Source organism: Meleagris gallopavo, chromosome 15, assembly GCF_905368555.1.
Source record: "Meleagris gallopavo chromosome 15, MGAL_WU_HG_1.1, whole genome shotgun sequence".
NCBI lineage: Eukaryota > Metazoa > Chordata > Aves > Galliformes > Phasianidae > Meleagris > Meleagris gallopavo.
The window spans coordinates 8,168,950-8,195,431 of record NC_139418.1 but is presented as its reverse complement, the minus strand read 5'-3'; the positions used below and the strand labels follow the sequence as shown (position 1 = coordinate 8,195,431).

The 26,482-nt window shown below is 53.5% G+C and overlaps 2 protein-coding genes across 17 annotated transcripts in view; one reads left to right on the top strand and one right to left on the bottom strand.

Moving 5' to 3' along the window:
• Nucleotides 1–774: 774 nt before the first annotated feature.
• Nucleotides 775–18,491, bottom strand: SH3TC2 (SH3 domain and tetratricopeptide repeats 2). Of its 6 annotated transcripts, none has more exons than XM_085236705.1 (20): nucleotides 18,361–18,491; nucleotides 14,924–17,105; nucleotides 14,498–14,598; nucleotides 13,737–13,856; nucleotides 12,445–12,546; nucleotides 12,102–12,229; nucleotides 11,826–11,931; nucleotides 11,363–11,506; nucleotides 11,067–11,268; nucleotides 10,413–10,486; nucleotides 9,709–9,904; nucleotides 8,774–8,958; nucleotides 8,497–8,538; nucleotides 6,701–8,404; nucleotides 6,407–6,587; nucleotides 5,115–5,265; nucleotides 3,837–3,959; nucleotides 3,156–3,306; nucleotides 2,331–2,527; nucleotides 775–1,642 (listed from the first exon to the last, which is right to left on the bottom strand). In XM_085236705.1, exons 2-20 carry the CDS (start codon nucleotides 14,971–14,973, stop codon nucleotides 1,451–1,453), a joined length of 4,149 nt encoding a protein of 1,382 aa, XP_085092831.1. In that variant the 5' UTR covers nucleotides 14,974–17,105; nucleotides 18,361–18,491; the 3' UTR covers nucleotides 775–1,450. The 6 variants fall into 6 exon arrangements, with proteins under 6 accessions (XP_085092831.1, XP_085092833.1, XP_085092832.1 ...); XM_085236707.1 differs by lacking the exon at nucleotides 18,361–18,491 and having other exon boundaries at nucleotides 14,924–15,286; nucleotides 16,689–17,371; XM_085236706.1 differs by lacking the exon at nucleotides 18,361–18,491 and having other exon boundaries at nucleotides 14,924–15,286; nucleotides 16,740–17,371.
• Nucleotides 18,492–23,487: 4,996 nt separating this feature from the next.
• The window catches only part of ABLIM3 (actin binding LIM protein family member 3), a 35,227-nt gene continuing 32,232 nt past the window's right edge, over nucleotides 23,488–26,482 (top strand). For 4 of the 11 annotated variants that reach the window (XM_085236749.1, XM_085236748.1, XM_010718946.4 and 1 more), the window contains exon 1: nucleotides 23,493–23,892. In XM_085236749.1, the coding sequence (XP_085092875.1) occupies nucleotides 23,880–23,892 (13 nt within the window). In that variant the 5' untranslated portion in view covers nucleotides 23,493–23,879. Of the gene's footprint in view, nucleotides 23,893–26,482 lie in introns of all 11 variants that reach the window. The other 7 variants (XR_004161409.2, XR_004161408.2, XM_010718942.4 and 4 more) reach the window with 4 other exon arrangements.

The following is a 26,482-nucleotide window of genomic DNA, read 5'->3' as shown; positions in this document are numbered from 1 at the left end:
CTTGACCTCTCATCTCTCCACGAAAACAGAGCTGCTGTGTCAGCGTGAGTGACCAGTTTTGTGCAGGAGAGAGCTGGTGGATGAAGGGGAGGGAAAATGGTGTTTTATGGGATGTTCTCAAGGAGCGAGTCTCCTTTTCCCCCAGGCACCACAGAATCATTTGCTGTGATTTAAAGAGCACACATTTGGTTAAAACAGTGGGCCAGACCTACAGTCCCTGCATGTTTGACTCCATGGAGGTTAGCTGATTTAGACCAGCTGAAACACAGATCCTCTATGTTTAAACAAAGCCCTTATTTTTTCACTGGTGCTCAACAGAAAGTGACCTACATTTAGTGTGGGTCTGTGAGGGCATGGCCCCATGCAGCTGTGCTCCCATGCTGTTCCTGTCCCACAGTGCTGCACTGCTCAATGCACCGGCAGCTGAAGCCTTGGGGAAGTAGGACCACAGAGGGTGCTAGGCCAGCAGCCTCGTGGTGACCTCAGACATCATTTCAGGGTCCCCAAAGCCAGTGCTGAGCACTAGATGTGTGCACAGCTGGGCTGCATGCAGCTGTGCAGATCCTGGCCTCTGTGGGTGAGCAGCGGGCACCTGATCTGAGCCCATGGAATGAGCCGGAGGGATTCCTTGCACTGCCTCCCCCAAAACCTCACCGTATTTCATATGGGACAGAGATTTACCTCTTCTGAGCATAGGGCTGAGGTTCTCCAATGGCAGGAATGTACGATAAAGAAGCCGTGTATTCACTGCCCCAGTGACAGATGCTCACAGAGTTTGAAAGGGGAAAATGAAATCAGCATTTTCGAAGTGCAGCGAGGAAATAAATGTTCTGCGTTCAGCATTTACAAGCAGCGGGCCACGTAAGTCAGACGGGGTGCCTTGCAACAGGTCCATTTGTGAAGTCCCAGCTGGCTGTCAGCGCCCGGAGCACCGCTCAGCCTTCGGTCCGAGCCGCAATCGCGGGGCTCGGTTGCTCCCTGGCGGTGAGCGGCCGCCTCGCTGCCTCCTGGCTGCCTTCCCCGCCCTGCCCCGCCCCGAACGCTGCGTTTCCCCGTCCCTATCCCTGCCTCCCGCTGCCGAAGGGCGGCTGTGCTTTGTGTCACAGTGCGGGGCACAGACCCGCACGGAGCAGACAGCACAGAAAACAGCCAGGATCAATAAAGAGCTACTATTCCAGTTAATACACGCTCGGGTCAGAGGCTCAGGTGGGGACGGGCAGCACCTTGTTACCATCCCCATCACACACAGCTGCACTCCTGCTCCAGCACCAGCTGCTGGGGCCTCATCTTGCCCCGCTCTGCCTGCAGTGCCATGTGCACAGCCCTGTCCCAACTTCCTCATCTGATGGGCACAAGAAACCAAAACGCTGCCGGTGGCAGGACCTCTGCTGACTGCTGCTCCTGGAGAGCACATGGATCATGAGCATCTCGTGGTGACACGTCCATTTGATCAGACAACGTGGCCTCCTTCACTCAGCCACCTGGCCCGGTATGTGGCACAGCCTGGCACGTCCACGGGTTGCTGTGGGGCTCTGGGGATGTTGGCCAGCTTGGCACCAATGAGGCCCTGCAACTCCGCATCTCCCAGCTCGGTGGCTGCAGCGAGGGCCAGGAGGAAGTAGGCTGCTGCGTCCTGTTCATCCTAACCATAAAGAACAGAGTGTTAGGAAGTAGTTTAATGTGAGGTCATGGTGTGAGGACGCTGCAGAAGAGCCCAGTGGTTCTCCAATGGCAGGAATGTATGATAAAGAAGCTGTATATTCACTGCCCCAGTGACAGATGCTCACAGAGTTTGAAAGGGGAAGAGACAGAACCCGATGACACTTGAGTTCAACTGAGTGAAATGGGCTCTGCACAGTCAGTGCAAAGGGTCAGCACATTTCTTCCCACACTGCCTTCCCCTCTCAAAGCCTGGAGATGCCAGCATTGTGTGTACTTATTCTAAAGCTGCCTACAAGGGTGGCTGCTCTGCTGGCAGATGTGATTTTCCACCTCCAGCGCCCCATCATAGAATACTAGAATGGCTTGGATTGGGAGGAACCTTAAAGCTCATCCACTTCCAACCGCTGCCATGGGCTGGTTGCCTCTCACCCGATCAGGCTTTGCAGGGCCCCATCCCCCCTGGCCCTGAGCACCTCCAGGCATGGAGCACTCACAGCTCTGGGCAGCACTCCCAGGGCCTCACCGCCCTCTGGGTAAAGAATTTCTTCCTAACTCTAACCTAAATTTCCCCTCTTATAGTTTGAAGTCATTTCCCCTTGTCCTATCACTGTTAGACCAAGATTGAGATCTGAAAGCTCAACGTAGCACCACAGAAAGTGGCTTCCTACCTTCAGCTTGTGCAGGGTCAGGTTGCCAAGGTGGCAATACACCTTGCAGTAGTACAGGGCTTCTCCAGAGCACTGCAGCATGGGGGGATGCAGGGCGAGTGTCTTCAGGTAGCAATCTTCAGCCATCTCATACATCTGCAGAAAATAGTAGACTGTAGCCAGGCGGTGGAATGCAACCAGCTCTTGCAATTGATCTCCTAGAAAAGAGTTGCTGATATAGTCAGCCTGCAGCATGCTCACAAATCATTCCCAGCCCAGCACACCAAGCTGCATTTGATCAACAGCCCTGGGGCACAGATCTCTTCATAAGGAGACACTACAGTTGAAAACAGTCCAGAGAAAACAGAGCCAAGGGCAGGGCTGTTGATACCAATGCAAGACAGGTTGCCCAGGGAGTGTATCATTCAAAAAAGGGGATTTCTTGGTGCTGGAAAGTGTTATGACAACACTGGTTTCATCTCAGACATTTATGCTGGCATTATGCTGGCATTATGCTGGCCATTAGACCTACTTCTGCAGTGGAAAGAGGTGGGTTTATTGGAACAGCAAGGGCAAAGAGGAACTGTTGAGTCCCATGCCTTCATCAGACTTCCTGTGCTCTGGTGTAGCAATAGCCCTCTGCCCAGCAGTGCCCCTACTCCTATGGGACTGTCACACAGCTTAAAAAGGGAAGTGGCCTTAAAGAGATGTTACCCTTAGGATAAGAATAGATCCGGAGGACTTATGAAAGCAGGAGTATCTTCCCTGCATGTGCACGCTGCTCTTACCAAAAAGCCAGCCCACTTTGCCAGCAGCTCCGTGTACCCTTGGGTTTGCATCACTCACCCACCCTGATGCTCAGCCTGGCTGCCAGCGTGGCAAACTCCAGCGCCTTCTCATAGCCCTGCAGCCCGATCTGCAGCTCCGTCAGCTTATTGAACAGCCGCAGCTCTGTCTTAATGGCCTGTAGCTTCCTGGCCAAAGGCACTGCACCACCCTGGTGAGAGAACAGTGAGTCTGGTGTGTTCCTGGAGGTATGATTACAGCACTGCCCACAGAAGGGTGGAAGTGCAGCAAGAGATGAATTGAGCCCTTGGCAAGGCAGGCAGACAATGGGGTGGCTGGGTTCTGGACATCCCAGTTCTAATCCTTAACATGAGTTCAACATCCCAGAGTATGGTCCTCAAAAGCTGAGCCTCTCATCTCTGCCTTTCCTTAAGTGCATGAAATTCTGGCTCTGAGCACAATGACCATCCCACATCTGAAGCTGCCAGGATTGGTAATGCACAGCCCTGCTCCCATCCCCCAGAATGACCTCTGGGGAGATCTGCAGCTATTGCAAAATGGGCCTGTGCTCTGAGATGCCTCCTAGCAAAGATTACACAGATAAACACTCAGAATTCTGATAATGTCCCTCTCCACCTTCCGCCCCGTCCCTCCACCCCTCCACCCTGGCCACACAGTGCTGCAGTTCCCCCTGGTCATCACCTAAAAGGGACATAAGGAACATGCTCAGAGGGTCAGTACCCTGTAAAACTCCACTGCTCGATCTCTGTGCCGGTTGCCATTAAAAAAGTTATCGCCTGCTTTTTCATAGAGATCCATGGCCAAGGAGAAGTTCTCAGCTTTCAGAGCAGTTTCAATAGCTGCCTAGAAGGAAAAGGAACTGGAGTGAGACTTGGAAAGGGACATTCACAGGCAGATTTTAGAGTGATGAAGTAAACCACATCATCCTACACTTGAACCTCAATGCTCCAAACAGCACAGACACAGGTTGGCGAGCAGGTGTGTGAGTCTGTCATGCTGCATTTGTAAGTGATGTGCGAGGGTGGAGCCAGGAGCTATACGTGTCCCTGTGCAGGGTTAGAGTGCCAGACTGACCAGCTGGGGCATCCCATGAAATCAGGATGAGAGTCAGGGCAGCTGCAGCCTGCCTGGTCTGTCATTACAGTGTGGTGGAGGCAATGCTGAGACTGACAAGGTGAAGAGATAACCAGGACAGGGAAAAGGTGGAGTCAGTGGGATGGGAATGACGGCAAGTATATGAGCTTCTGGGAAGAACAGATATTTGTGCCAATTATACACCCTGCCATGATGCCACCCTCCAGCCAGAGCATATCCTTTTCATCATTACAATCTGTCAGTGCCCATGACCATGCCAATTCAGTTGCCCAGTCACCAGTTCAGTAGTGCCTCTAGGGTAACAGAGTGAGGACCCCTCATGTATGCTCAGACTGGTGCTTTTCTGGATACCCCAGCTCAGTGCAATGCCAGCAGAGCCTTCTGCTCGGCTTTCTTTGGGCATGTGGAAGGATTTTGTATCTTTTAATAGAAGCTGCTCTTTGAATGATGGAGCCCTAAATTTTTTGTGGAAGCTTTTCCTCTTTGCAGTTCATCTGATAGAATAATGTTGGAGATGGAAAGAAGCCAGTAGCCTCCTGCTCCAAGAAGTCTTCAAGCACTTCCCTGGCACCTCAACCCTCATCTATGTGCATTTCAATGGGAACTCATCACCTGGCAGTTTGACACTCTCACGTCACTTTCTGGCCCAATGAATTCACAAACTTTCACCCAAAAATCCTCTAAAACCCGTGTATGGAAGGAAAGTTAGGACATTTAATGCCAGATAGTGCATGAACGCTAAGGCAGCAGCTCCTCCTTCCAGCAGCAGGTGTCTTATGCTCATGAGAAGAACTTTCCCTTCCAAGTTTTTGAGCCCCAAATGGCTCCTGCTGAACCACACAGTTGTGATGGGAATGCAGCACCAGAGTGGGAATGGGATTGCTGCAGACACCTCCCTCATACCTGAAAGTACATTTCCACCAGCTCATCTTCCTGCATGAGATAGTACAGCCTTCCTGCCTGCAGCCAGGCCTCTGCTGCCTTGCCAGTCTCCTCAAGGTCAATGAAGATCCTCAGACTCTGTTTGGTGCAGTCCAGCGACTGTCTCAAAGCCCTGTGATGGTAACAGGTAAGAAAACACTACAGAGGAATCACAGGATGCCAGCAACCAGCTGCAGAGCTGCCACCACACCTTCACTTCCCAGCCAACATCTGCCACCCAGAACCAAATCTGTGACTGTTGTCTGTCCCTTGATGCTGGCAGAAGGACAGTTCTGTGCCACACATGCAAGGCCAGCTGTCCCCTTCTCAAGCCCAGTGCCATTAGAGGACAAAGGGCAGGCAGCAGGACGAGGTGTTAGGTTGGACATGCTGCTTGCAGAAGGTGGCTGTGGCCAGGGGTGGGGGCAGTGCCCAGGACATGTTTGCTTGCTTGGTATCTTGCTTGAAACTGTGCTCCAGCTGTCCTTCCAGGAACCTGGGTGCTTTGTGAACTGAAATAGCACCGCTCACATGACAGGCGTCTGCTTCCTAAATTCCTTCCCTCTGAACTCACAATGACCCAGAGCGGGAAGGTGAACATCCAATTAGTGACAGCCCCTGCCCACTTATCCTTCTGGGACACAGGGGCTAACCCTCCACTATTTGACATGCCCGCCTTGAAAAACTGAAGAAAGTCTGTGATTTATTCACATCTTCCTCTTCCCTTCTGCCTAAACTAATCCATCACCTGCATGTGTCAAACAGGAGATTGAAAGGTGAGCTGATACGAAGTCTGAAGTGTATCCTTGGGGAAAATATTCTAGTAGCAATAGGAAGGGCAAGCTCAGTGGCTGGAGGCTGAAGCCAGGGTTATTTAAATAACAGATAAGGAGTCTATTTTTACCAGTGAGAGGTAATTAATCACTGGGATAAGCCTCCAAAGGAAGTGATGAATTCCCTGTCACTAGGTCCCCTCTGAAGAAGGCTGGATGTCTCTCTGGAAAGCTATGTTTGGCCATCCCCCAGTTTTATCCCAGCTAGCAGCACAGCATTTGCTGGCTGTCCCTGCGATCTGGCTGACATTGAGCTCTTCCTGCAGAGCGCAGGGACAGCTCCCAAATCTCAGCCACTCAGCACCCACCACCTGAGAGCACCCCACCTCCCTGCAGGGACTCTGCTGTGAGCACCATAGAAAAGCCACTGCTCTTGCATGGATGAGCAGAGACACCTCTCTAACAGCATCTGCACAGGAAACAGCAGCGCTCAGAACTTACTCAGGGGTGTGTAAAGCCTGGTAGAGCTGGCTGAGGGTCTGCTGGACATTGCCTTCTAGCTCTCTGTCCTGGAGTTTCTGTGCCAAGGAGACCCAGTGCTCGTGGTAGGTAATGCAGGCCTGGAGGCTGGGGCACACTTGGCTGTAGAAATGGCAGAGTGCCTCAGTGACGTGAAGCTGACCTGCATGGTAGAGGGAAGGGAAAGAGACAGCTCAAAGGGCTGCGTTAGGGATCTAATGGAGTTCTGCACTTAGGTGAGCACTGCTCCATCCCTGCCAGCAAAGCTGTACTCACTCCTCACATTGTGCCACTTCAGGGCAAAAACCAACGCAAGTTCATAACAGAGTTTGCCATCTTCCATCCTTTGCCTGCTGACCATGGCCTGTGCCAGCCACAGCAGCACATGCACCGACTCCAGCTCCAGCTCCTCGCTGCCCTGCAGCTCAGCATACAGCTGGGCAGCCTGCAGCAGGTAGAGCTCAGACAGCTGACTCGCCCCTCGCGTCTGGCTCAGCTGCCCCAGGTTGGCCAGGGCAATAGCCTGGTTCCTCTTGTTCCCAGTCTCCTTGGCTTTGTGCAGTGCACGGAGGTAGTTCTCTGTGGCCTTCTGCACCTGCCCTGCTCCTTTGAGGGCAATGGCAAGGAGGTTGTGCACCGCTCCGCCTTGCGTCACACTGTCCGTCCCGTGCAGAGAATGTAGGAGCTGCCCCATGATGTCTGCGGCCGGGCCTGGTTGGCTGCTCAGAAGGTACATCCACCCCAGAGAGAGGGAGGACTCAAAAGCCTCCTCCTCACCTATCAGCCTGCTGAAGACCACAGCCTGGGCTGCATAGCACACCGCCCCGTCCAGCACACCGTGCTGGAGGTACATCCGGGACAAAACAGTGCACAGAGTCCTCTGGGTGGTCACTGCTCTGCTCTCACAGGAGAAGTGCAGTGCCTGCTTGAGGTAGGAACACACCAAGGCTGGGATGCTGCTCCTCTCCAGCTGGCTTCCCAGGAGCTTGGACACATTTTGGAGGATGAAGCCAGCTTTCCAAATGGGCGTTGGTGCCCCTTTGATGCCACTGGGAACAAAAGACCTGGCAGATGCCAGTGCAATGTTTGGCAAGTACTTCTTGTCGTACAGATAGCTCAGGATGGGGGTGGCATCCAGTGGCACAGCACTAGCGTCCAGGCTGAGTGAAGAGGTGCAGAGACATTGAAGGTGCTCAATAAAGGGTAGTACTTCATCATTTTTTCCCAGCTGGAGGAAGAGCTTGACAATAAGGAAACAGACCCGTGCTTCCAGAGGAGTGTTCCCCACAGCAATGGCCTCCCTCAGGACGTACATCATGACCCTCAGCTCGTGCTCAGAGCTGAAGGAGCGGCCAGGCAAGCAGACAAGCAAGGCCACCATTTTTCCCAGCAAGGGGAAGAACTTGTTTTTCATGTTCTGTTTCAGGTAGATGGAAGCAAGGTTCACGTGCAAGGCAGCCAGCAGGGGCAGGTCCCCAAGGCCCTTGTCCAGGGTGCTCATGGCTTCCTCAAAATAGACTCGAGCCTGGGAGAACTTGACTTTTTTCATACAGAGTTTACCCAAAAGGAAACAGAGCCTGACATGGGCCCAAACTGAATGAGTCCTCTTGGCCCAGTTCCTGGATGTCTCAAGGTACAAGACCAGTTCATCCTCATCAGAGAAACCATAAAAAGTGGAGTTGAGAAAGGAGAAACTGAGATCATAGAGGCTTTGATAACAGGGCATATAACTGTCTTGGTTTAGGAAGGTCAGTATGGGTTCAAAGACATCAGCATCTTCCATGTGTCCAGCATTCAGGTCAATGAAGAACTTGGGATCATCAAAATCATTCAGCTTGTCCAGGAGAACATCTTCCCATGTAGCAGGGGCTGACTCACTCCCTGGGCTGGACTGCTCTGAGGTGCTAGCTGTGACCAAGCTGTTTATCTCCTCCCAGGACTGGAGCAGCTGGGTGTCCTTACAGCCATGGAGAACAGCCTCTGGAAGGAGATAGGAAAACCACAGTGGGACATTTCTCCATGTCAGAATTCACTCTCTGGCATCACTGTGAAGGCATTCTCCATGCACTCACCTGATGGCGCTTTCGGGAACATGGCTGTGGGTTCAAAACCATCTATACAAAGAGACAAAACAAACAGCCCATAGGCTTGATTAGTGTCAGTGTGCAGACACAGCACTCAAACCTGCAAAGCCCCAGACCCATGTCTCAGAGAGCAGGCTCACTTCTGGCCACAGACACCACATGAAGCTGCAGTTTTAGCTCCTTTATATTCTGGAGTTTGGCTTAGTGCACAACCATGGAGAAAAGGCACAGGAGCAATGGAGCTAAGTAAGGAGAGGGAACTCACCCAGGCGGTACACAGAGGTGATGTCAGTGTGTGCCAGCTCTCCGAGGAGGGTGGCAAAGTGCTGCTCACCACCATTGCAGGGGATGCGCAGGAGGGGCAAGTTTTCTTCTTCGCTCAGAAACATCAATCCCTTTTCTCTAGGTTGAGGTATGTAATATGGAAAAACAATCAGTGTCTCTGCTGTTCTGTAGTGTTAGAGAAAATTGCCTGCGATTTATCTTGAGCGAACCTGACCCAGGAAAGCCCAACAGAAGCAAACAGACCTAGCAACAGTTAAGAACTCCATTCTCCAATATATAGTCTTGGAGGAGAAGCCTTTTTGGATGGGTATTGAACTGGAAATGTCTTTAAGCCAGCAACAAAGACAGCTGTTGTGTCATAAGAGTACAGTTGCCAGCCATGCTCCTCAGATAGCCCTTGTCCCTGTCCCTAGCCTGGCATTCAGTTCTGTTCAGTGAGGAACTGTGCCAGTAGCTGCACCCCACAGAAGGTAAAGGAGCAGAAGGAAGCAAAGAAAAATTCTGTTTTATGTGCAATTATCAGCACCCTCACCCTTGCCAGATTCACAGCCCCTCAGAGAAAAGCTACTAAGACAAGAACATTTCTAGTTGAAAATGTGAAGCCAGCTCATCTGGTATACAGATGTCCTGGGCTGCCTTAGCCAGCTCTAACCCAGAGTCAGATCTTTTCCTCTCCAGGAATCACCTGAAGCAACTGAAGCAAGAGAAATACGAGGCTTTGTCTGGGCAGAGACTCCTGCAGCTGACTGGCAGAACAGCCTGGGTGAGGCTTCTGGACAGATCTCACATGGATCCTCTACAAAGTCTTTGCAAAGCAAACTACCTGCCCTGGACTCTCATAGCCTTGAGCTGGGACTTGGAGTTGACCCTTCCTTTCCACCCAACTTGAAATTCAGACAGCAGCAGTAAACTTACAGAGATTCACAAGGCTCAGCATTTACAGATCGCACTGGGACAAAGCCGATGTTCCCACTGCTTAAAGATCTGCCCACAAACCACGGGAGTCCTGGAAGGAGGAAGCCAATGACTTCTATGCTGTCTCCCTTGGAGAAACTCAGTTCATCCCATGCTGCTCCTCTGTGGTCCACTGTGGCTGTGCACTTGCCTTTGACTGGGAAACAAAAGCAAACAATGGCATTTCACTGTGAGGCTCACTGTTAAAACTTCCTTGCTAGAAAAGACTTAGGTGAAGAGAGCATGATGTCATCCTGAGAAGACTGCCTCTCTGTTCCCCAAGATTTGTTGTGCTCTCAGGCTCAGACCTCTACAGTTTCTTCTTGAGAAAAAATATTTTGATAAAATATACAGAAGGCATAGGTAAAACCCCACAAAGCCAAAGAGTGAAACCTCTGAGAGCTGCACTAGTGAAGGCAGCTGGAAAAATGAAGTGGCTGTAGTTTCACAGGAGATGGACTGTCAACTTTCTGCTAGGAGTGAAATCCTTAACAGTGCAAATGTCTAGGAGAATCTGAGGATGCAATACTCCCGTGCAGCACCTCACAATGCAGTGCCATTGTCACATCAAGAGATGGACCCTTTGCATTTCAGACCAAACCCAAGTCTTTATGAGCCATGCCCATCCCTGGGAAGGGCAGCCACCCTACATGGTTATCACTCACCAATCGGCTGAGAGGTTGACTCACTGATCTCCTTGGAGATGCCAAAACTCATGGTGTAATTCTTCAGGAACCACCTGTAAGGTAAAAGAGAACCCTGCCAATCCTCTCCGAGCAGCCTTCAAGCCACCCGCAGGGACGGTCTCACACAAGCAGAGCAGATGGACAGTACTGCCAGTCCAGCCATGCCTTGCCATGGGTATGGGGCATGGAGGGCAGCTCGCATCTCCCATGTGCAGCTTCACACCTTGTGGAAAGTGTAGGATGATTTTGCCAGCCCATAAAGAGGATTTCACCAGTAAAAGTATAAGATCTGTGCATATCTTCATGACTCAGCCTGGTGTGCAACATCAGGCCACATTTTGACTGCATTACTTAAGATTCAGGATGTTTTTTGTTATCACAAGTAATCTCGTGTATGACTTAATATTATACAAGAATGATACCAGAACTAAGTCCTTGCTCTATCCCAATAATAGAATCTGAACTGGTTCCAGTCATCTCAATGCATAATGCATATTCTCACAGTTATAGGGCTCTTGCCCAATGCCAGAGGTAAGAGCAGCTCCTCACTCCTGATTTGGTGTTAGCTGGTGCGTCTGGAATGGATGCTTGGCTTGAGCACCATTGATTGCCTGTCTTACTACTTCTACTTACTGGTAGAATGGGTGAGGTATTGGCTCTAGGGCAGTCACAGGCACCAGGCTTCGTTGGCCTGTCAACAAGGACATCCCTTCCCATTTGGACTCCTCTCCAATGTTCTTCACATGAACCAGCTCATTCTTGCAGAACTGCAGGCCTTCCTCTCCCTCCGTTTCTGGCTGGCATGCACCAGGCACTGCTCTGGAAAAAAAGTGACCTGTGGATAGAAAGAGTCATGGCCAGGTCAGTGGCACTGGTGCAAGGCAGAGCCCAGAAGAGGGCTACACCACAGCCCTGTAATCCCTCCTCACCTTCCTGGAGCAGCAGACCCAGATATATGGTGGCCAAGCGATTTTCATCCATGGACACTCTGATCTCCGTGTCCTCCACCAGTGCACAGTTCAGCCAGTACTCCTGCTCAAAGAGAAGCTGCTCCAAGCAGCGGCCTATGTAGCCTAAAAACAGAGGGAAAGCAGTGTCAGCACCCTGCTTTGCTGTGCAGCACGAGCTGCTCTTTGGGTGTCTCCCAGTCTGCCATTCGCAACAGAGGTGCAATAGAGGAATTACCCAAAATACAACTTCCAAATCTTCATCACTGATCCAAGAGTGGTTTTGTGAATCTGTACATGAACACCAAGGCCCTCTAATTAACATTCCTTTCACTTTAAGCTGTTCTCTCTGTTACATGGCTTTTATTTGTTGTCACAGAATACCTTCTCCAAAAAGGCTCTTCACACTTTTTTTTTTTGTATCCCCCCACCTTGAAAACATTACCTAAAGTTAGATACGTGGAAAACTTCCAAACTTCTTCCAGGGTTTTGAAGGTGAGGAGGAACCGATCTTCTTGTGCCTGTATGCACAGCAGCCTGGCTGACAGCTCCTACATGGAGACAAAGCAAGACTGAAGGGCTGGGAGTTGAACATGGGGTCTCCTTTGGCAGTGTGGCAAAAAAATCAGACCCTTCCCAGAACTTCCCAGTGGGTTGGGTGTCCCATCACACATCCATGTCACCAGGCCAGGAGTCCCCCCGTGCCGTGCTCTTCCCCTACCTTGAACAGAGCACAGACATCTCTGTCGTCACTCTCCAAGGCCCACAGCTTCCTTCTGGCTGCCTCCTGCAGCTGGGCATTGGGGCACCGTGAGGAGCGGCTCTCAATGGAGAAGAAGAGTGAGATCTCTTGAAAAGGAAATGTGCGGGGTTAGAGGGGAGGAGGAACTCCATGCAATGCATCAGCATCATCAGGGCTCAGCCTCAGGCAGCATGAACCAACCCCATCCTCCTCATCCAGACACACGGATGAGGAACTCAAGGAGTGAGTGGGCTTGGTTAGCACAGTGCGAGGCTGCATTAAGTTGCTGGAGATATTGGTGATGCTGAAGGGAGCACTTTACCTGGCAGAAAGCTCTCCCCAGCTGCCAGCAGCACTGAGGAGGGGTCTGGGGAGCCTTCTGCTGCCTCAGCTGGGCTGCTTGACCCTGTCGCTCCTGCCTTGCCTACACAGGAACACAGAAAAGCCACTGTCAAGTTTTGTGGTGGAATCTTGGACATTGTGCCTAAACACAACACCTGAAAGCAAAGTCCATGGGCCATGCTGCATGTCTGGCTGGGGAACTGCATGAATCCGGCATCACCCTAAAATGATGCTCGGGGCTGGATGCAACATTACTGTGTGCTACCTACATGATAGCCATGAGCTTGCTCCTTCCCAGAGATGGAGTGGCCTTGAGGTAAGGACTTTCCCTCCTTGCTCTAGGGACAGGTCCTCCCAGGGCAGACCTGGTGATCCCATGGCAGAGAGGTTTTTTGAAGATCTCCCCAGCACAGGAGGGCCAAGAACTCTTTGCTCATCAGTCTGACAGTCAAAATGTATTTTCTCTCCTGCCTGCTTTGGTTGGTAACTGAAATCCAAGCTGTTTTCTCTCTGCTTCTCACGTCATCAACTACAGCCACAGAGGATTCAGGAGAGGAAACTTTAGCTGGTATTTATGTTAATGATGGCTGTGGCACATAAAAATCCAGCTCACTCTCCCACAGCTATATTGGCTGTGGAGGGGTAACAAGATTGAAAAGCAGTTATTGTCAGCAATCGGATAGAGCTCACTAGACAAACGTACCAGAGATCTGAACTGGGCAATGGTTAGTGGGCAATACTGGAGGTAGGAGGACAGTTGGATTAGATGATCTTAGAGGTCTTTTTCAACTTTAATGATTCTATGATTCTGTCTGGAGCTGGAACAGTTTAGTGACTTTTCTAAATCACTTTTGTCACCATAAAGATATTCTATAGTCTTTATTATTTAGCCAGCTTTGCTAGGCAGTCAAATAAACTGTTATTTCCACAGTAGAATTATAATCCTTATATATAGTCAACAGCAAAGAATGGCCCAAGGCTGGACATGCGATTAATGGGCTTTTCTTTGAAAGAAAAGCCTCTACATTTCTCAACAGCTGATGTGAGTGCTCTGAACAAAGGACTTCATCAGGAACTCCTTCCCCCCCCAACCCCGCCCTTGCATGGGGAAACGGAGGCTGAGGCTGGGAAGCGAAAGGAGACGTAGGCAGAGCTGAAACAGAGCGCCTGCTGCCAGGGCTGGGCTGTGCCTCCTTCCCACGTCCTTCCCTTCCCCTCAGCCCACAGCCCAGCAGATCCTCAGCACGGTATTTCCTTCCCGAGGACAGGTACCTGATGCCATGGTCTTCTCCCACCACCATCGTCCCCGGCGCTCAGCTGTGCTGTGCTGCAGGCGGTCCCAGTGCGGCAGGAGCAGAGGCGAGCGGGGACAGCAGGACTCACACTCCTCAGCTGGGGGAGAGGAGCGGTGGGGAGAGGCATTCAGACCCCTGATGGGATGCTCCCAGCCCAAAGGCTCTCCTGGCATCTGAGAGGCAGCCGAGGTGAAGGAGGGGGCAGGTGGGGCACTGCTCGTGCTGGCACTGCCTACTGTGCAACCAGGCATGCTGGGGCTCCCCACTGAGCCGGCGAAATGGACGGAGCAAGGGCTCCCGGGGGTGAGAGGAGAAGTGGGTTTGCTCCCAGTGGTGCTGGCTGCTGCTTCAGTGTTTATTTTCATTTGGGCCCGGCTCAGAAAGGGAACTAGCAAATTTTTCAAGAGACCAATTGAAATTGCTGGTTGAGAGTTGTTCCTAGTTGTGCTAGTGACTCATTTACCTCCCAAGTGCTGAAATATTTTGCAATGTGGGGCAGGAAGCAGTCCCAGCCCCGAGTTGAGAGTGGTTCCAGGCTCTCTGACCCCTCTCCTGGCGTTCCCTGACTCTCCCTGCATTGCCATCCTCCTGCAGCACCCCAGGGCCCTGCAAGCCTTCCAAGCAAAGGAAGCCACTCAGCAATGAGGCCTCCCCAGCAGCACCGGCAGCATGGCACCCATACGTCCCACAGCCCCACTTGAACAGAGCAGGGCTGTGGCCTCCTAACAGATAGCTTACCTGTGCACCCCAGCGCCAGGTCCTGGTGCCAAGGGGCCCCCAAGCAGCAGCCCATGTGTCCAGCATCGCCACCAGCCCCAAGCCGGCAGGCTGCTGCTGTGCTGCCGGAGGAAGCGAGCGTCTCACCACCGGCCCCACTGCAGCTCAGCCCATCCACAATGCACAATGGGCTTTCAGAGCGGGCCTGCGTGCCAGCAAGGCGGGGGCCGGGCACATCCCACCGGCCAGCATCACTGCCCCACTGTTGCCCCGGGCTGTGCTCTCATCCTCGCCTTTGGGCGCCTGTCACCAGGCCCACGTGGCACATTCCTCTCATTCCTCCTGCTGAAGCACCAAGCTTCAGCCTGCCCTATCGGGAGATCTGCAGCCCCGATCTCCCCCCAGTCAGAGCGACCCACTCCCAGTGCCGCTGCGAGCACCCCTCACCTGCTGGCACCACCTGCAGCTCCTCCAGTGCCCTCCATCCACTCCTGCATTGCCTTCAGCTCACAGGCAGAGCTACGGCCCAGCGAGCCGCCCGTCTCCGCAGCACAAAGAGCCGGCTTGCTCAGGGCTGGCGGGGCTGGTCTGTGGATCAGCAGAGCTGTCTGAACCCCAGCGTGAACCCAGGAGGACTGATCAGATGGCTGCGTACTCTTCTCTGGGCTGCCCGTGGTGGATTCTGGCTCTCTCTTTGCTCACACGCTCCGACCCTCCCCAGGCTACAACAGTAGGACCCGCTGGGTGGCCTCAGTGTGCTACACGTGGCAGAGGTGTGCAAAGCATCCCTGGGAAAGGTCAACACAGCCCCTGCATGAAAGAAAAAAAAAACACCACAAAAGAAACTCTAGGGAGACAAATCACAGGCAGAGTGGGCTTCTAAGAATGCACTTTTCCTTTAGGAATGAGCTGATTGCCACCACGGCAATGCCTTGCTTGCCATGCAACACCAAAACACTGGGGCTGCCAACCATCCTTCTCATCCTCCCTCCTCCCTGCTGCAGCCCTCAATGCGAGAGTGCCAAACACCACTGTTATTTTCCAGCATGCCAACACTGAACTGATCCTTCCAGTGCAGAGGAGGACCGGCACGAAGGTGAGCAGCTGGGACATGCTCTGCCCCTGGCAAGGAGGCTGCCTGCTCCCACTGAACCATGTCCCAGAAAGCTCCGGATTTAGAAGACTCCTGCAGTCGACCTAGAGATGCACTGACACTGTGAGGGCTGAAGGAGGAACTGAGCTCCCAGCAAGGCTCCCAGAGCGCCCAGGTTCCACTTGCACAGCCCAAGTCTGTGTGATGCCAGGCACAGCTTTGCAGTGAGGTTCTGCTGGTTTGGGGCTGCACCTCTTTTCTAACAATCTTGTTGCTTCACACAGGGTGCTGTTTGTTTTAGCAATATCTATTTATAAATTGCTGTCAAATCCTTCTGCACAGAGGACAATACTGAAACAAAGATGTCCTCATTTGTTGTTTTGAAATCTCTGTGCTTTTAAGTTTATCTAGACAACTTAGGGAACAAACCCACCCCTCTACAGGTAAAGGTAAGCCTCATGTTTGACCTGGAATGTAATTTTCCTTTTGGCCAGCAGCCCAAACTGCTCCCATTGCACTCTCCCGCTGTACCTCAGTAGCTCCAGGACTCGTGCACAGCCCTCAATGCTGCTGATGCCATCCCAGGCTCCCAGATTAGGAGAGGCTGCAGAGCAATGCCGTGGGATCTCATCTGGTACAGCCCACTGCTGACTCCCAGGGCCTCCCTCTCTGTGCAGCCCCAGCGAGCGCTGCTGCCAGCTGTGTGTCCCTCCCAGGGCACTGAGTGGGAGGTGGGGGCTGCCCAGCACCCCTCATCCAGGGATGCAGCACTGCCAATCTCTGGGGCTGTCTGACAGCTGCATCCTCCTGGCACCAAATCCACTTTGCTAGACTTAGAGACTGCTGGTGTGATTTCTCCTTTCATTCTCCCATTGGCTCCTGAATACGAAAGACCTCAGACAAACTTACTCCTCTCTGGTGTGCTCATAACCCCCATATCCAAACCCCAAACTCCACCGGGACTAATAATCCCAATATGGCTCTACGCTGCTGTGTCCCCACACCGAGCTGCTCCAGGCACCTGCAAGAACTGCTTCCAGCCGTGTTTGCTCAGCTGGGGCCGGCCAGCACCAAGCCAGCAATGTATGGCCGTCCTGCCCCGTCCTGCCCCATACTGACCTGATCTGCAGGGCCCACACCGTGTCCTCCTCACAGAACCTCAGCTCTCACCTCTCCACGTCAGGTCCCCGTGTGTGCAGAGGTGCAGACGTGCCCGTGTGTGTGCCCAGCGCCGCCACTCCCTCACATGGGGAAAGGAATTTCTTTCCAGAGCCACTTATCATCTCAGGAGCCTCTGTTTCCCAGCAGAGCAGAGGTCAACGCACTGCCCTGCCATAATCCGCCCGGCACACCGGTGGGGCATGGGCTCTGGGGAGAGCCCCACTACTAATCCCGTGCCACATGGAAAACAACAGAAGGGTTAACAATCTCCTCCAACATTCCCGTTTCCTTTGGGGAGTGCGCAGAAGTTGACCATTCCGTGGCGGGTTCAAAATGAAGCCTCCCCGCTTCTCACTTTGTGCTCTAGAAGTGAACCTGAAAGAAAAAGGAAATCAGCCCCAGCCTGACGGCAGCAGGGACAAAGCAAACAAACGCGATGGAGCATTTTGTTTCAGGTCAAACAAACTTCTCTTCCGTGGTTTTGATGCTCGATGCCAGGCAGAGCCATACTTTCCTCCCCCACCCTCTGCGACCCCCCCCAGCGCCAGCAGTGCTGCCGGGCACAGGGCAGAGTGCGGTGGGGGCATTTCCTCATTCCTGCGCTCCTGTTCCTGCTTCCACCTTCAGCAGGCAGGCTGCGACGGGCACCTGCAGCGCAGCTCCTGCTCTGTGCAGCGCACTGCAGCCCGAAGGCGCTGCTCCGCACAGGGGAACGCGCTGCATCCGGCGAGCAAAGGGTTACACGGCCACGGGGCTGTGCCCAGCTGAACTCAGCGTTCGGTGCTCAGAAGTGCTGAGGCCTGCGCCTCTCCCAGCTCGCATTGTTTGCAGTCGGGGCGGAGGAAGTCAGCACTGCTGGACAGCAGGCGGTGCGGCTCGGCCGTGCGGCTCGGAGCCCCCAGCTATGCTGCTGCTGCCCAACGCCTGCGCTGATCGTGGGGCTCGCAGCACCTGGGGCTGCTGCTGTGGTCTCGTCCTCACTGTTCGGTTTGGGATCCGCAGCCTCCTTCCCACTCCTCATGTGGCCAGTGTGGTACTGATGTGGCTTTGGAGCAGTCGTGGGAGATGTGTAGTGGGTTTTGGAGCTGTCATGGAAAACCTCTCCTTGCCTTGATCCTTCCAAAGCTGTGGGACTGCAGAGGCAGCACAGAGCTCACGTCCTCTGCTAGATAGGAATAACAGCCCATGAAAGAACCGTGAACCGTCAGGACTCTCCTCCCAGACCACCTCCGGCTGGGTCCCTCCAGCCTGCAGTGGGACAAGGTTATAGGAGGAAGGGGGTGGTTCCAGGCTCCCACCACACAAGGGGACACGAGGAGATGTATTGTGAGCTTCTAATGTCCCCGGCTTGTGCCACATCCCAGACCCCCAGCCCTCCTGGATCGTGTGCATGCGGGGCAGGCTTCCCCTCAGCACAAGGCGCAGCAAGGGAAGGTCATTTTGCTGCGTCCCCTGTGGAGCAGAGGCTGCTGCCAAGCCCAGAGGCTTTTCTATTCCAGTCCAATAAACCTGAAAGAAAGAGGCACCGTGCCCTTATTTGTGAAGGGCTCGGGAAGCCCCCTCAGCAGAGCCGTGTGCCCGAGAGAGGGACACCTGAGAGCCTTCCCCTCTGCGTCCAGCAATGCCTTACCAGACTTTTTCTGCTTTGAAGTCCCGTCAGCAGTCCCACAGCTCCACAGAGGACGCTCATTAGCTAATAGCCAGCCCCGCAGAAGCACGCAGCGCAGGCTCTCCCCCTCCGCTCCTTAGTTGCCAGAGCCAATAGATGGCAGCAGCCGCCGCGCCATCAGCTTCCCGACTAAAGCATTGCCCCGCATCACTCTGTTACTCTTCCCTGCCTCTATTCTTACCCTTTTCCTATTTTGCCACTGAAACAGAAATGATCAGAACAAGAAAGGAGAGCTAAAAATGACGGAGTGAGCACAACGCTGCGGATCTCCCATTTTTTCATTTTTCAATCTCAGCTGCTGTAGGAAAATACTCACAGAAACTTGTTTAGCTCATCTTATATACAACAACTATTTATAAAATCCCCACAGTTTCCTATCCCTTCCCCTTCCAGTATTCACAACACAAAGGGCAGGGCGCTGGGTCGCTGGGTCAGAGGCTGCCCCAGGTTGGAAGGGACCCCTAGGGATCATGGAGCCCAGCTCCTGGCAAATTCTGAGCATCCAGCTCAAGTTCTGTGTGACATCAACACAACAAAAGGAAAGAATTTAAAGAAATATTCCGGCAATTTTGGCCAGCCAGGAATCGTAGGCTTTCCTCTGGAGGAAAGAGTAAAACTGATGAAGATAGTAATTGCTTATGCTGATCTTGAGGGTTTTTTTGAAGCTCTTAATGAGCCAAGCTGCTGGTGAAGGTGTTGGTCCTGGTGCCATTTGCTTTTAAAAGGAAACAAAGCGACTCAGCGAGGCTAAGCATCGTGTTTTGATATTTTCAGGGTGGAACATTGTGATTTGTCGGCTTGCAAAGCTTTGCTGCTTCAATTTTTTTTTCGTACATAAAGCAGAGGTTGAAATCAGAATGAAAGCTTTCAGTTTAAGCTAATTAATCTGAACCCTTTGATGCAAATCCCGTTGTGTTTTCTCAGTTTTGTTCTCCGGGAATTTATTTTAAGTGCCTGCATTCCATTTTCAGACTGGGGGAAAGAAAAAAGTGAGATTTCCTACAGAAGAGATAACCCGCTGTCCACCCAGGGCTGGAAATTCTGCAACAGTTCTTACATTAAGAAGAAATGATTTTTTTTTCCTAATTGTGTGGTTCAGTCTCACCCTGAGCTGCCCAGGCTGTGTGGGATGGGGATGAGCCAAGGGCCTGTGATGGGGAAGGTGATGTGTGGTGGTGGGGAGGAAAACTCTGTGCCCCCAGAAAGGGCTGCTTGGTGCAAAGAGCGCAACGCTTGGCCCCAAAAGTCCCCACATTCTGCAGGAACTGCTCCGATTCTCAGTTTCCCTGTGAAACAATATGAGGAACAAAAGGAAGAACAAGCCCTTGCGATAACACAGCTCCAGCAACGAGAAAGCAGCAGCATGTGCCAAGGCTCGATGTCTCTTACGGGTAACACAGCCGGGTGGCCCTGGGGAGCTCAGCAGGCACCGAACCTGCTCCCCTGCACCTGCTCTTCCCACACCCCTCTTCCAACACTCATTGCCCCAGAGCCTCATGGTGGGCACAGCTGCCCGGCACCATCCTGCGATCCCAACCCGGGGCTGGAGGGAGTGCAATGTTTGCCCTTCCATCAGTCCCCACTGCTTCGGGGAACTTAAAAGGGAAAACTAAAAATAAACCCAACTTCCTATGACCTTTCATGGGTTGAAATGGGTCTGGCAGTTGGAAAGCGGGTCAGGTACCTTGGGGCCAGAACCGCAGCTGGAATAAATTTCCCTTCTCATCACAGTGCCTGGCCCTGTGGGCGGGTGTGCAAGGTTGGGAGCAGCAGCTGCACCCGCACAGGGCACAAACTTGGGTGTGTATGCAGGGGCTAAACAAAGCAGCCCCAAACGTGTGACCTGAGGGTGCCTGGAAGGCCAGCCCTGCTACACACAAGCTGGCTTTGCAGGATGGCCGCAGCCCACAGATAGCACACACAGCATCACCTGGAGTGCACCCAGCTCTCAGCCTTTCTCCTTTGTCTGCTTTTATTTTTTCATTATTTCTTTTCCCTGAAATCATTTGCACAGCGCTAACGAGTGAAAATTCAAGTTTGCTTGAAAACAATCTATCATCTGATTATCGTTGTAATGCAGGCAGCCTGGGAACAGCTGCCTCTGCCTGTCTGTGCCTCCTCCTGCCGACACACGGAGCTGCTGGGAAGGAAGGGCCGTCGTGCTGCGGTGTGAGCTGGAGGAAAGCCAAGCTGCTGGTGAGTGACTGGTAGTGATGTGACTGAGGAAGAGGAGCGGGTCCTGTGCTGGTGTAGCACTGTGCTGCCAGGTTCTACCATGGCCCTCAGGGTGCTAAAACACCCACTGCCCATTTTGCTGCTTCTGGTCCCAGTCGCCCTGTTTTCCTCTTGCAGCTGTGGAACACGGGGCTAGCAGTGGAGGTTGCTCTCTGAGATAACTGTCAGTCCAAGGGCAAAGGAAGTGCATCGCGAGCCTGTGAGCCCTCTGAAAGTTCTTCCATGTGACTGTGAGTGTGCATTTGTATGTACATGTGTATCCAGGTGCGCTGAAGGAATACTGTAGCTTCAAGCGAAACAAGAATGCAAGAGCTCAGACTGATGATAAGCTGACCCCTATGTGTGCTGAGGACAGAGATGTTTATATGAATTTTAACTGTCTGTCATCTGCTGGGTTCATCGCTCCTAGCCTCAGGAGCTGTGAGCTGATTTGCCCTTGTACCACCATCCCCACTGCCACACACATGCCCAGGTCATGCAGCAGGGAGCAGGGGTTCCTTCCCTGGGGCCCTCACAGCACCCCACTCTGAGGGATGGGGCTGCCCCCCAGCCCCAGGGGCCAATGTCCCTGCTCCAGGACAGAAGCCTGCAATGGAAGCCCACAGTTGGTGTCTTCCTGAGCCGCTGTCTGGGGAGGTGGTGGGCTAATTTCTGTGAGTTCCTGGAGCTGCTATAGCACAAGATATATTTTGAGGCGAGCCCCAGCAATTTCACACGCAGACAGCAGCTCCTGGCTCTCCCAGGAACCAGCCAGCAGGAGTCAAGCATCAGGGAAAGAAGCAACCCAGTTCTCACCCATGTGGGGACAGCTTGGTCCCTTGGCATCTCACAGGGAGAAGGAGGTAGGGATAAGAAGCCCCGTGTCCGGGGAAGCAGTCAGTATGATTAAATGAAATTAGCACATTTTTTCCCCCTGTTCTTCTGCCCTCATCAGAATCGTGTCCCGTTTTGCTGAGTCCTGCAGGCAGCAGCCCGAGTTACTTTGTGCACGCTGTGCTCTGAATGAGGCAGGCGCCTTATGGGAAAAACACACAGCTAATAATTGCTGTGAAAGACTGTGTTGCAATGCACAGACACAAAGGGATGAAAGGAGACTACGCTCACATCCTGACATTTCCTCATTTCTGTGTTCTTGTCTCAGGCATCCCTAACACGCTTTCAAGGCAGCTTTTACAGCCAGCTTCCTCTGTCAGAGGAAAGGAAACGGAATTTCCAAACACCCCAGGATGGTGTGGGGCACGAGGGTCTCAGCATGGTGACCTGCCAGCCCCTGCCTGGGGCCTGCCCCAGCACTCCCAGAAAGGAAACACTTAGAATCATAGTATTATGGAATATAAAAGGTTGGAAAAGACCTCTGCAATCATCTAATCCAAACATCAACCCATCACCACTAAATGATGTTTCCTATAACTTGAGCTCTATCCCTACCCACACAGCCCTCTCCCTCTTATTTCTGCTCCTGTTTCCATCTTGCAACAGCAAACAAAATTTTGTTAAGGGGAGACCTTTGCCTAGATGCCTCTGCCCATGGAACCCCCACACTGCCCCTGCCCCTTCCCCATGGATGCTAGGATGGGAGATGAAGATGGGGATGAAAGAGGTCTGTGCTGGAGCACCCAGAGCTTTGCCAAGGCACCATGTCCTTCTCTGCAGCAATCCCAGCCTGTCTCTGCTGGAAATTTCAAGTTGTTCTGATGGCAGCAAGTTAACAAGATTTGGAAACCAGGTCAACGGAAGGAGCTTAATTAGCTTGCTGAACCGTGGGGACCAGCTCTCATCGTGTCTGCTTTGTTGACTCCTGGGATGGAGGTTATCGATATGGTTTTTGTGAGCCTCGCACCCCTGGTGCTCTCCTGGCATAGGGAAACTTTGCAGCCAAAGTCCCCAAATCAGCAGCATGGAACAGCCCAAGATGCCCTGCTGTGCTGTACGGCAGTACTGCTTTCTCCCTGCCTGCTTCCCCTCAGCCCTACAAGGACCCTCAGAGCCCCCACTGCTTCTGGCTCAGGTCCTCCCACCCAGCCAGCACTGCTTGGTGGGGCAGAGCCAAAGGGGACAGGCAGTGAACTGGCAGTGTCACTGGCAGTGCAGGCACTGCTCACACAACCTGCTGCCTGTCTTGTCGTGTCACCGACAGCATCTGCTGCCACAGCGAGAATAGCAAAGGAATGGCAAAGCAAAAGGCTCTCTCTGAGAAAGAAGCAGGAGAGATGCAGGGCCCCTCCATGCTACATGAACAGCCCTTTCATTGGAGGCATGGCCATGGCTTGTTTCTCTGAATGGCAGCACAGCTTCTCGGGGCTCCACGGGAATGTGCTCAGCTCCAACCCTGTTTTCACCCCAGGAGCAGCTCCACCAGGTGATGCTTTATTCTGACAGGGTGTCTCACAAACAAACCAAGGAGCTAATGGCTTTGAAACCCTTCCAGGAACTCTGATGTGCTATCTTTGCTGTTAGTGAGAAACAAGCCCCCTCTCCATCTTGCAGCCAGACACCCTGCGCCCTGTGCAGGACGGACACCGGGGTTTCCTGTATGGGGCAGCGTGGATGGCTGCTGGGAGGAAACACCCCCTCCCCACGCCTATATCCTGGGACAGCATCTCGTTGCATCCTGCACCACCGCAGCCCCAAGCCAGAGGGATGGCAGAACGGCGGTGAGGGCATCCCGGGGATGCCGGGGGCTGCAGCAGGACGCAGGGCAGGGCGCGGGGCCGCGGGCAGGCGGTGCCCAGCAGATGGCGGCGGTGCCGCGGCGGAGCCCCGCAGGCATCCCCGGCCCGGCCCGGCCGCCGCCCCCCGCGCTGCCCCCGGTGCTGCCCCTCCCGGCCCGGCCCCAACACGGCTCGGCTCGGCTCGGCTCGGCTCGGCTCGGCCCGGCTCAGCCATCCTGGGCTGCTCCGCGGGGCGGGGCGGGTCAGGCGGGCGGGGAGAGGCGCGGCACCGCGCGGCCCCACACCCCGCTATAAGAGCGGAGCGAGCGGCCGCGCTCCGCAGTGCATGGCAGCGCCGGGCCTCGGGCCGTTCCTCCGGGTCGGTCCGGGCACCCGCCCCGCTGCCACCACTCTGACCTTGGCATCGGGACAGAGCGGGCGGCGCAGCGCTGGGGATGCCTTAATGAGAACGCGCAGGGACCTCTAATAGCAAGGGGAGAGGCGACCGCCTCCCCGCTATCGGGAGAAAAAGAGGATTTAAAGAGCGGCTTTGCCCCCTTTGTTGACTACGAAGGGCAGAGAAGGACCGGCAAGATGAGCACTAGCAGTAAGTACGGCTCTCCCTTCCCTTTGCTATGGGAACAGGGCTGATGTTGCGTGGCGGGGAGGAATCGGAAAGAAAATGTGACACCAGGGCTGACACATCGGATGGGCTGGGTATCTTTTTCTCTGCCACTTGCTTTCTGACAGGGTATGGCTTTGCTAGTGCTCCCTTCGTGTGGGCTGAGCCGTGGTGCTCATCTCCCCTGAGTACTTCTTGGCTTGCGTTTCTGGGCTTGGAGGGCAGATCATGCAGTAAAATGTCGATATGCAACATGGTGAGAGGGAGCCAGGAGCACTCTGCCAGGCAGCAGCCACACTTGCTGATGCCTCTGCCCATGTATAAATAGCCATTATAGGAGAACAGCCTATGGGGATGAGGAGCAGAGGAAGGGGGTACTCAGAAACTGGGGAGCTGAGCAAAGCACAGATGTGGTACAGAAAAGCATGTGCCTTCTGCAGCTGGGGATGTGGGTGTTTCTATTGTGCGTGGGTGAGAGATGGGGACAGAGGCGTTCATGCACTACGTAAGAATTGCTAAAGAAGCAGAGCGTAGAAATATGCTGCATGAGATGAGAACTGGCACCTGCTCCTGGTCTGGTTGCTCCTGGTTTTGCATCCCTGTTGCAAAGTCTGGAAAGATTGATCCAGTCACAGTCAATGTCTTCTCATTGCTGTGAGGGTGTGTGACAGCTGTGTCCACCTTGCTAGCAGACCTCTGGCCTCTTCCTTTAAAAGCACATGGCACTGAGCCCCCAGAGCTGCTGCTGGTTGCCACCTGCCTCCTGGGACAAGGTCCTGTCCCTCCCGAGGGTCCTCACAGCCATGTGGAGTGAAGAGGCAGAAAGTGGCAGAGCAGTGACTTCTCTGTCCCTTTGGTGTGCTGAGGTTTCTCAATCTGAGAGCTTGGGTGGTTCCCAAGCAAAACACCGTGAAAAATGTCTTGGCATGCTGCAAGCAACAGAACAGGTGATTCCAGATCTGTAGGGCTGTGTTAGAGGTGTGAACGCTTTCCAAGTGCCCTCTGCATGAGCCATGCCTGTGGCACGAGTGGTCCCCTGCTTGGGGGCAGCGTGGTTGGCAGTGCCCAGGTAGGGACTGCTGGGGACCCATTTGTTCCCAGCTCTATGGGGTGCCTGGTAACAACTGGGCTATGAGTAATGATTGTGGGTCTGGTGCAGAGGGCTGCAATGGCTCTCAGTGCTTACTAGGGTCAATGATTGTGGTGGCCAAGTAGGGCTTTTAGGCTTCTTCTAAGCCAATTCCTACAAATGAGTGTTAGTTCCTCCTGGGGGTTCCTTTCCAGCTCTTAATAGCCAGCTTGGATGCTGACAGTGATAAGGGTTGTTTCTGGTGCCAGCGTATCATAACTATCTGATTACACCGCAAAACTTCACTTATTCCTCTCCCACGTGGAGGGAGTGGTGCCAGCAGAGCCACATGTGCATCCTGCCTGGTGCTCTCCTGTGATCTGATGGGAGGAGGCCACCAGGTTGGTGGGTGGGGAGCTGGAGCCCCCTGGAAGCCACATCTCCTCCTGCCACCAGCTCACTCAGTGCCCCTGGGGGCATCACTCAGCCATGCCTTGGCTTCTGAGTGTCCCAGCAGCAGGCTGGCACTGTGGGTCTTGCCTGAGCCTTCAGATGGCTTTGCTGAAGTGGTGCCATTTCCCTTTCCCAAGTAGCTTCGTGGATTGATGAGATGTGGGAAACTGCTCCAGCTGCAGTTTGCTTGCTGTGCTATGGGCTGATCACTGGGGGGGGGGCATTCTGTGGAACAGCACCTGTACAAGAGCTGTGCAAGGTAGCAGGCACTGCCCTGCTGGGCTTCCAGGCTTTTGCAGATAGCTGAGGGCTCAAAGCAGAGTTTGCCATACCCACGTTCTGGCTTGCCTGTTCTTAGCAATGGCATGATCCTCTCCCAGCTGGTACTGAGAGCAGGGGCAGGACTGGAGCTTCTACCTGTGTGCTCTATGGCTGCTGTGAGCTGCTGAAAGCTGTCTAGCTTCTTCTCTGCTCAGCCTGCAGCCCTCAGGCCTGTATGTGCCTGCTGGAGCCCTTGGCATCCTCTGTGCCATCTGGATGTCACCCTGAGGTGCCTGGCTACGACCTGCAGTGGTTCTTGCAGCCCTTTTCCAGCAGCTGCTGGCTCAGGAGCTCACTGACACTTGTTGGCTGTGGAGCAGCTCTACTGCTCTCAGCAGGGATTCTCTTGTCTGTGAGGGAGGGCTCTGAAGCAGAAGGGCTGTGCCTGCAGGTCAGCTGTGCTCAGCCTCCCAAGCCTGGTCTCCGTCCTGATGCTTGAGATGCTGTTTATGTTGATGTTAGAGAAAAAAGAGAGGATGTCATCACCTCACGCAGTGGGACTTGCTTTGCTCCCAGGGTTGGAGGACCTCTCCTCTCCCACTGAGAGGAGAAGGCAAAGCCATGTGAAAACTCTGCTGTTAAGGGGCAGAGGAGAAAGCCCTTGATCCTGGGTGTAAACTCATACCTTGAGGCTGCAGAGTGAGAAGACCTGAGGGTGCAGAGTTGTGCTGTCTGGCAGCCTCCTGGCACACGGCCGTGAGCGTTTGGAGGGCACTATGTTGATATTTACAT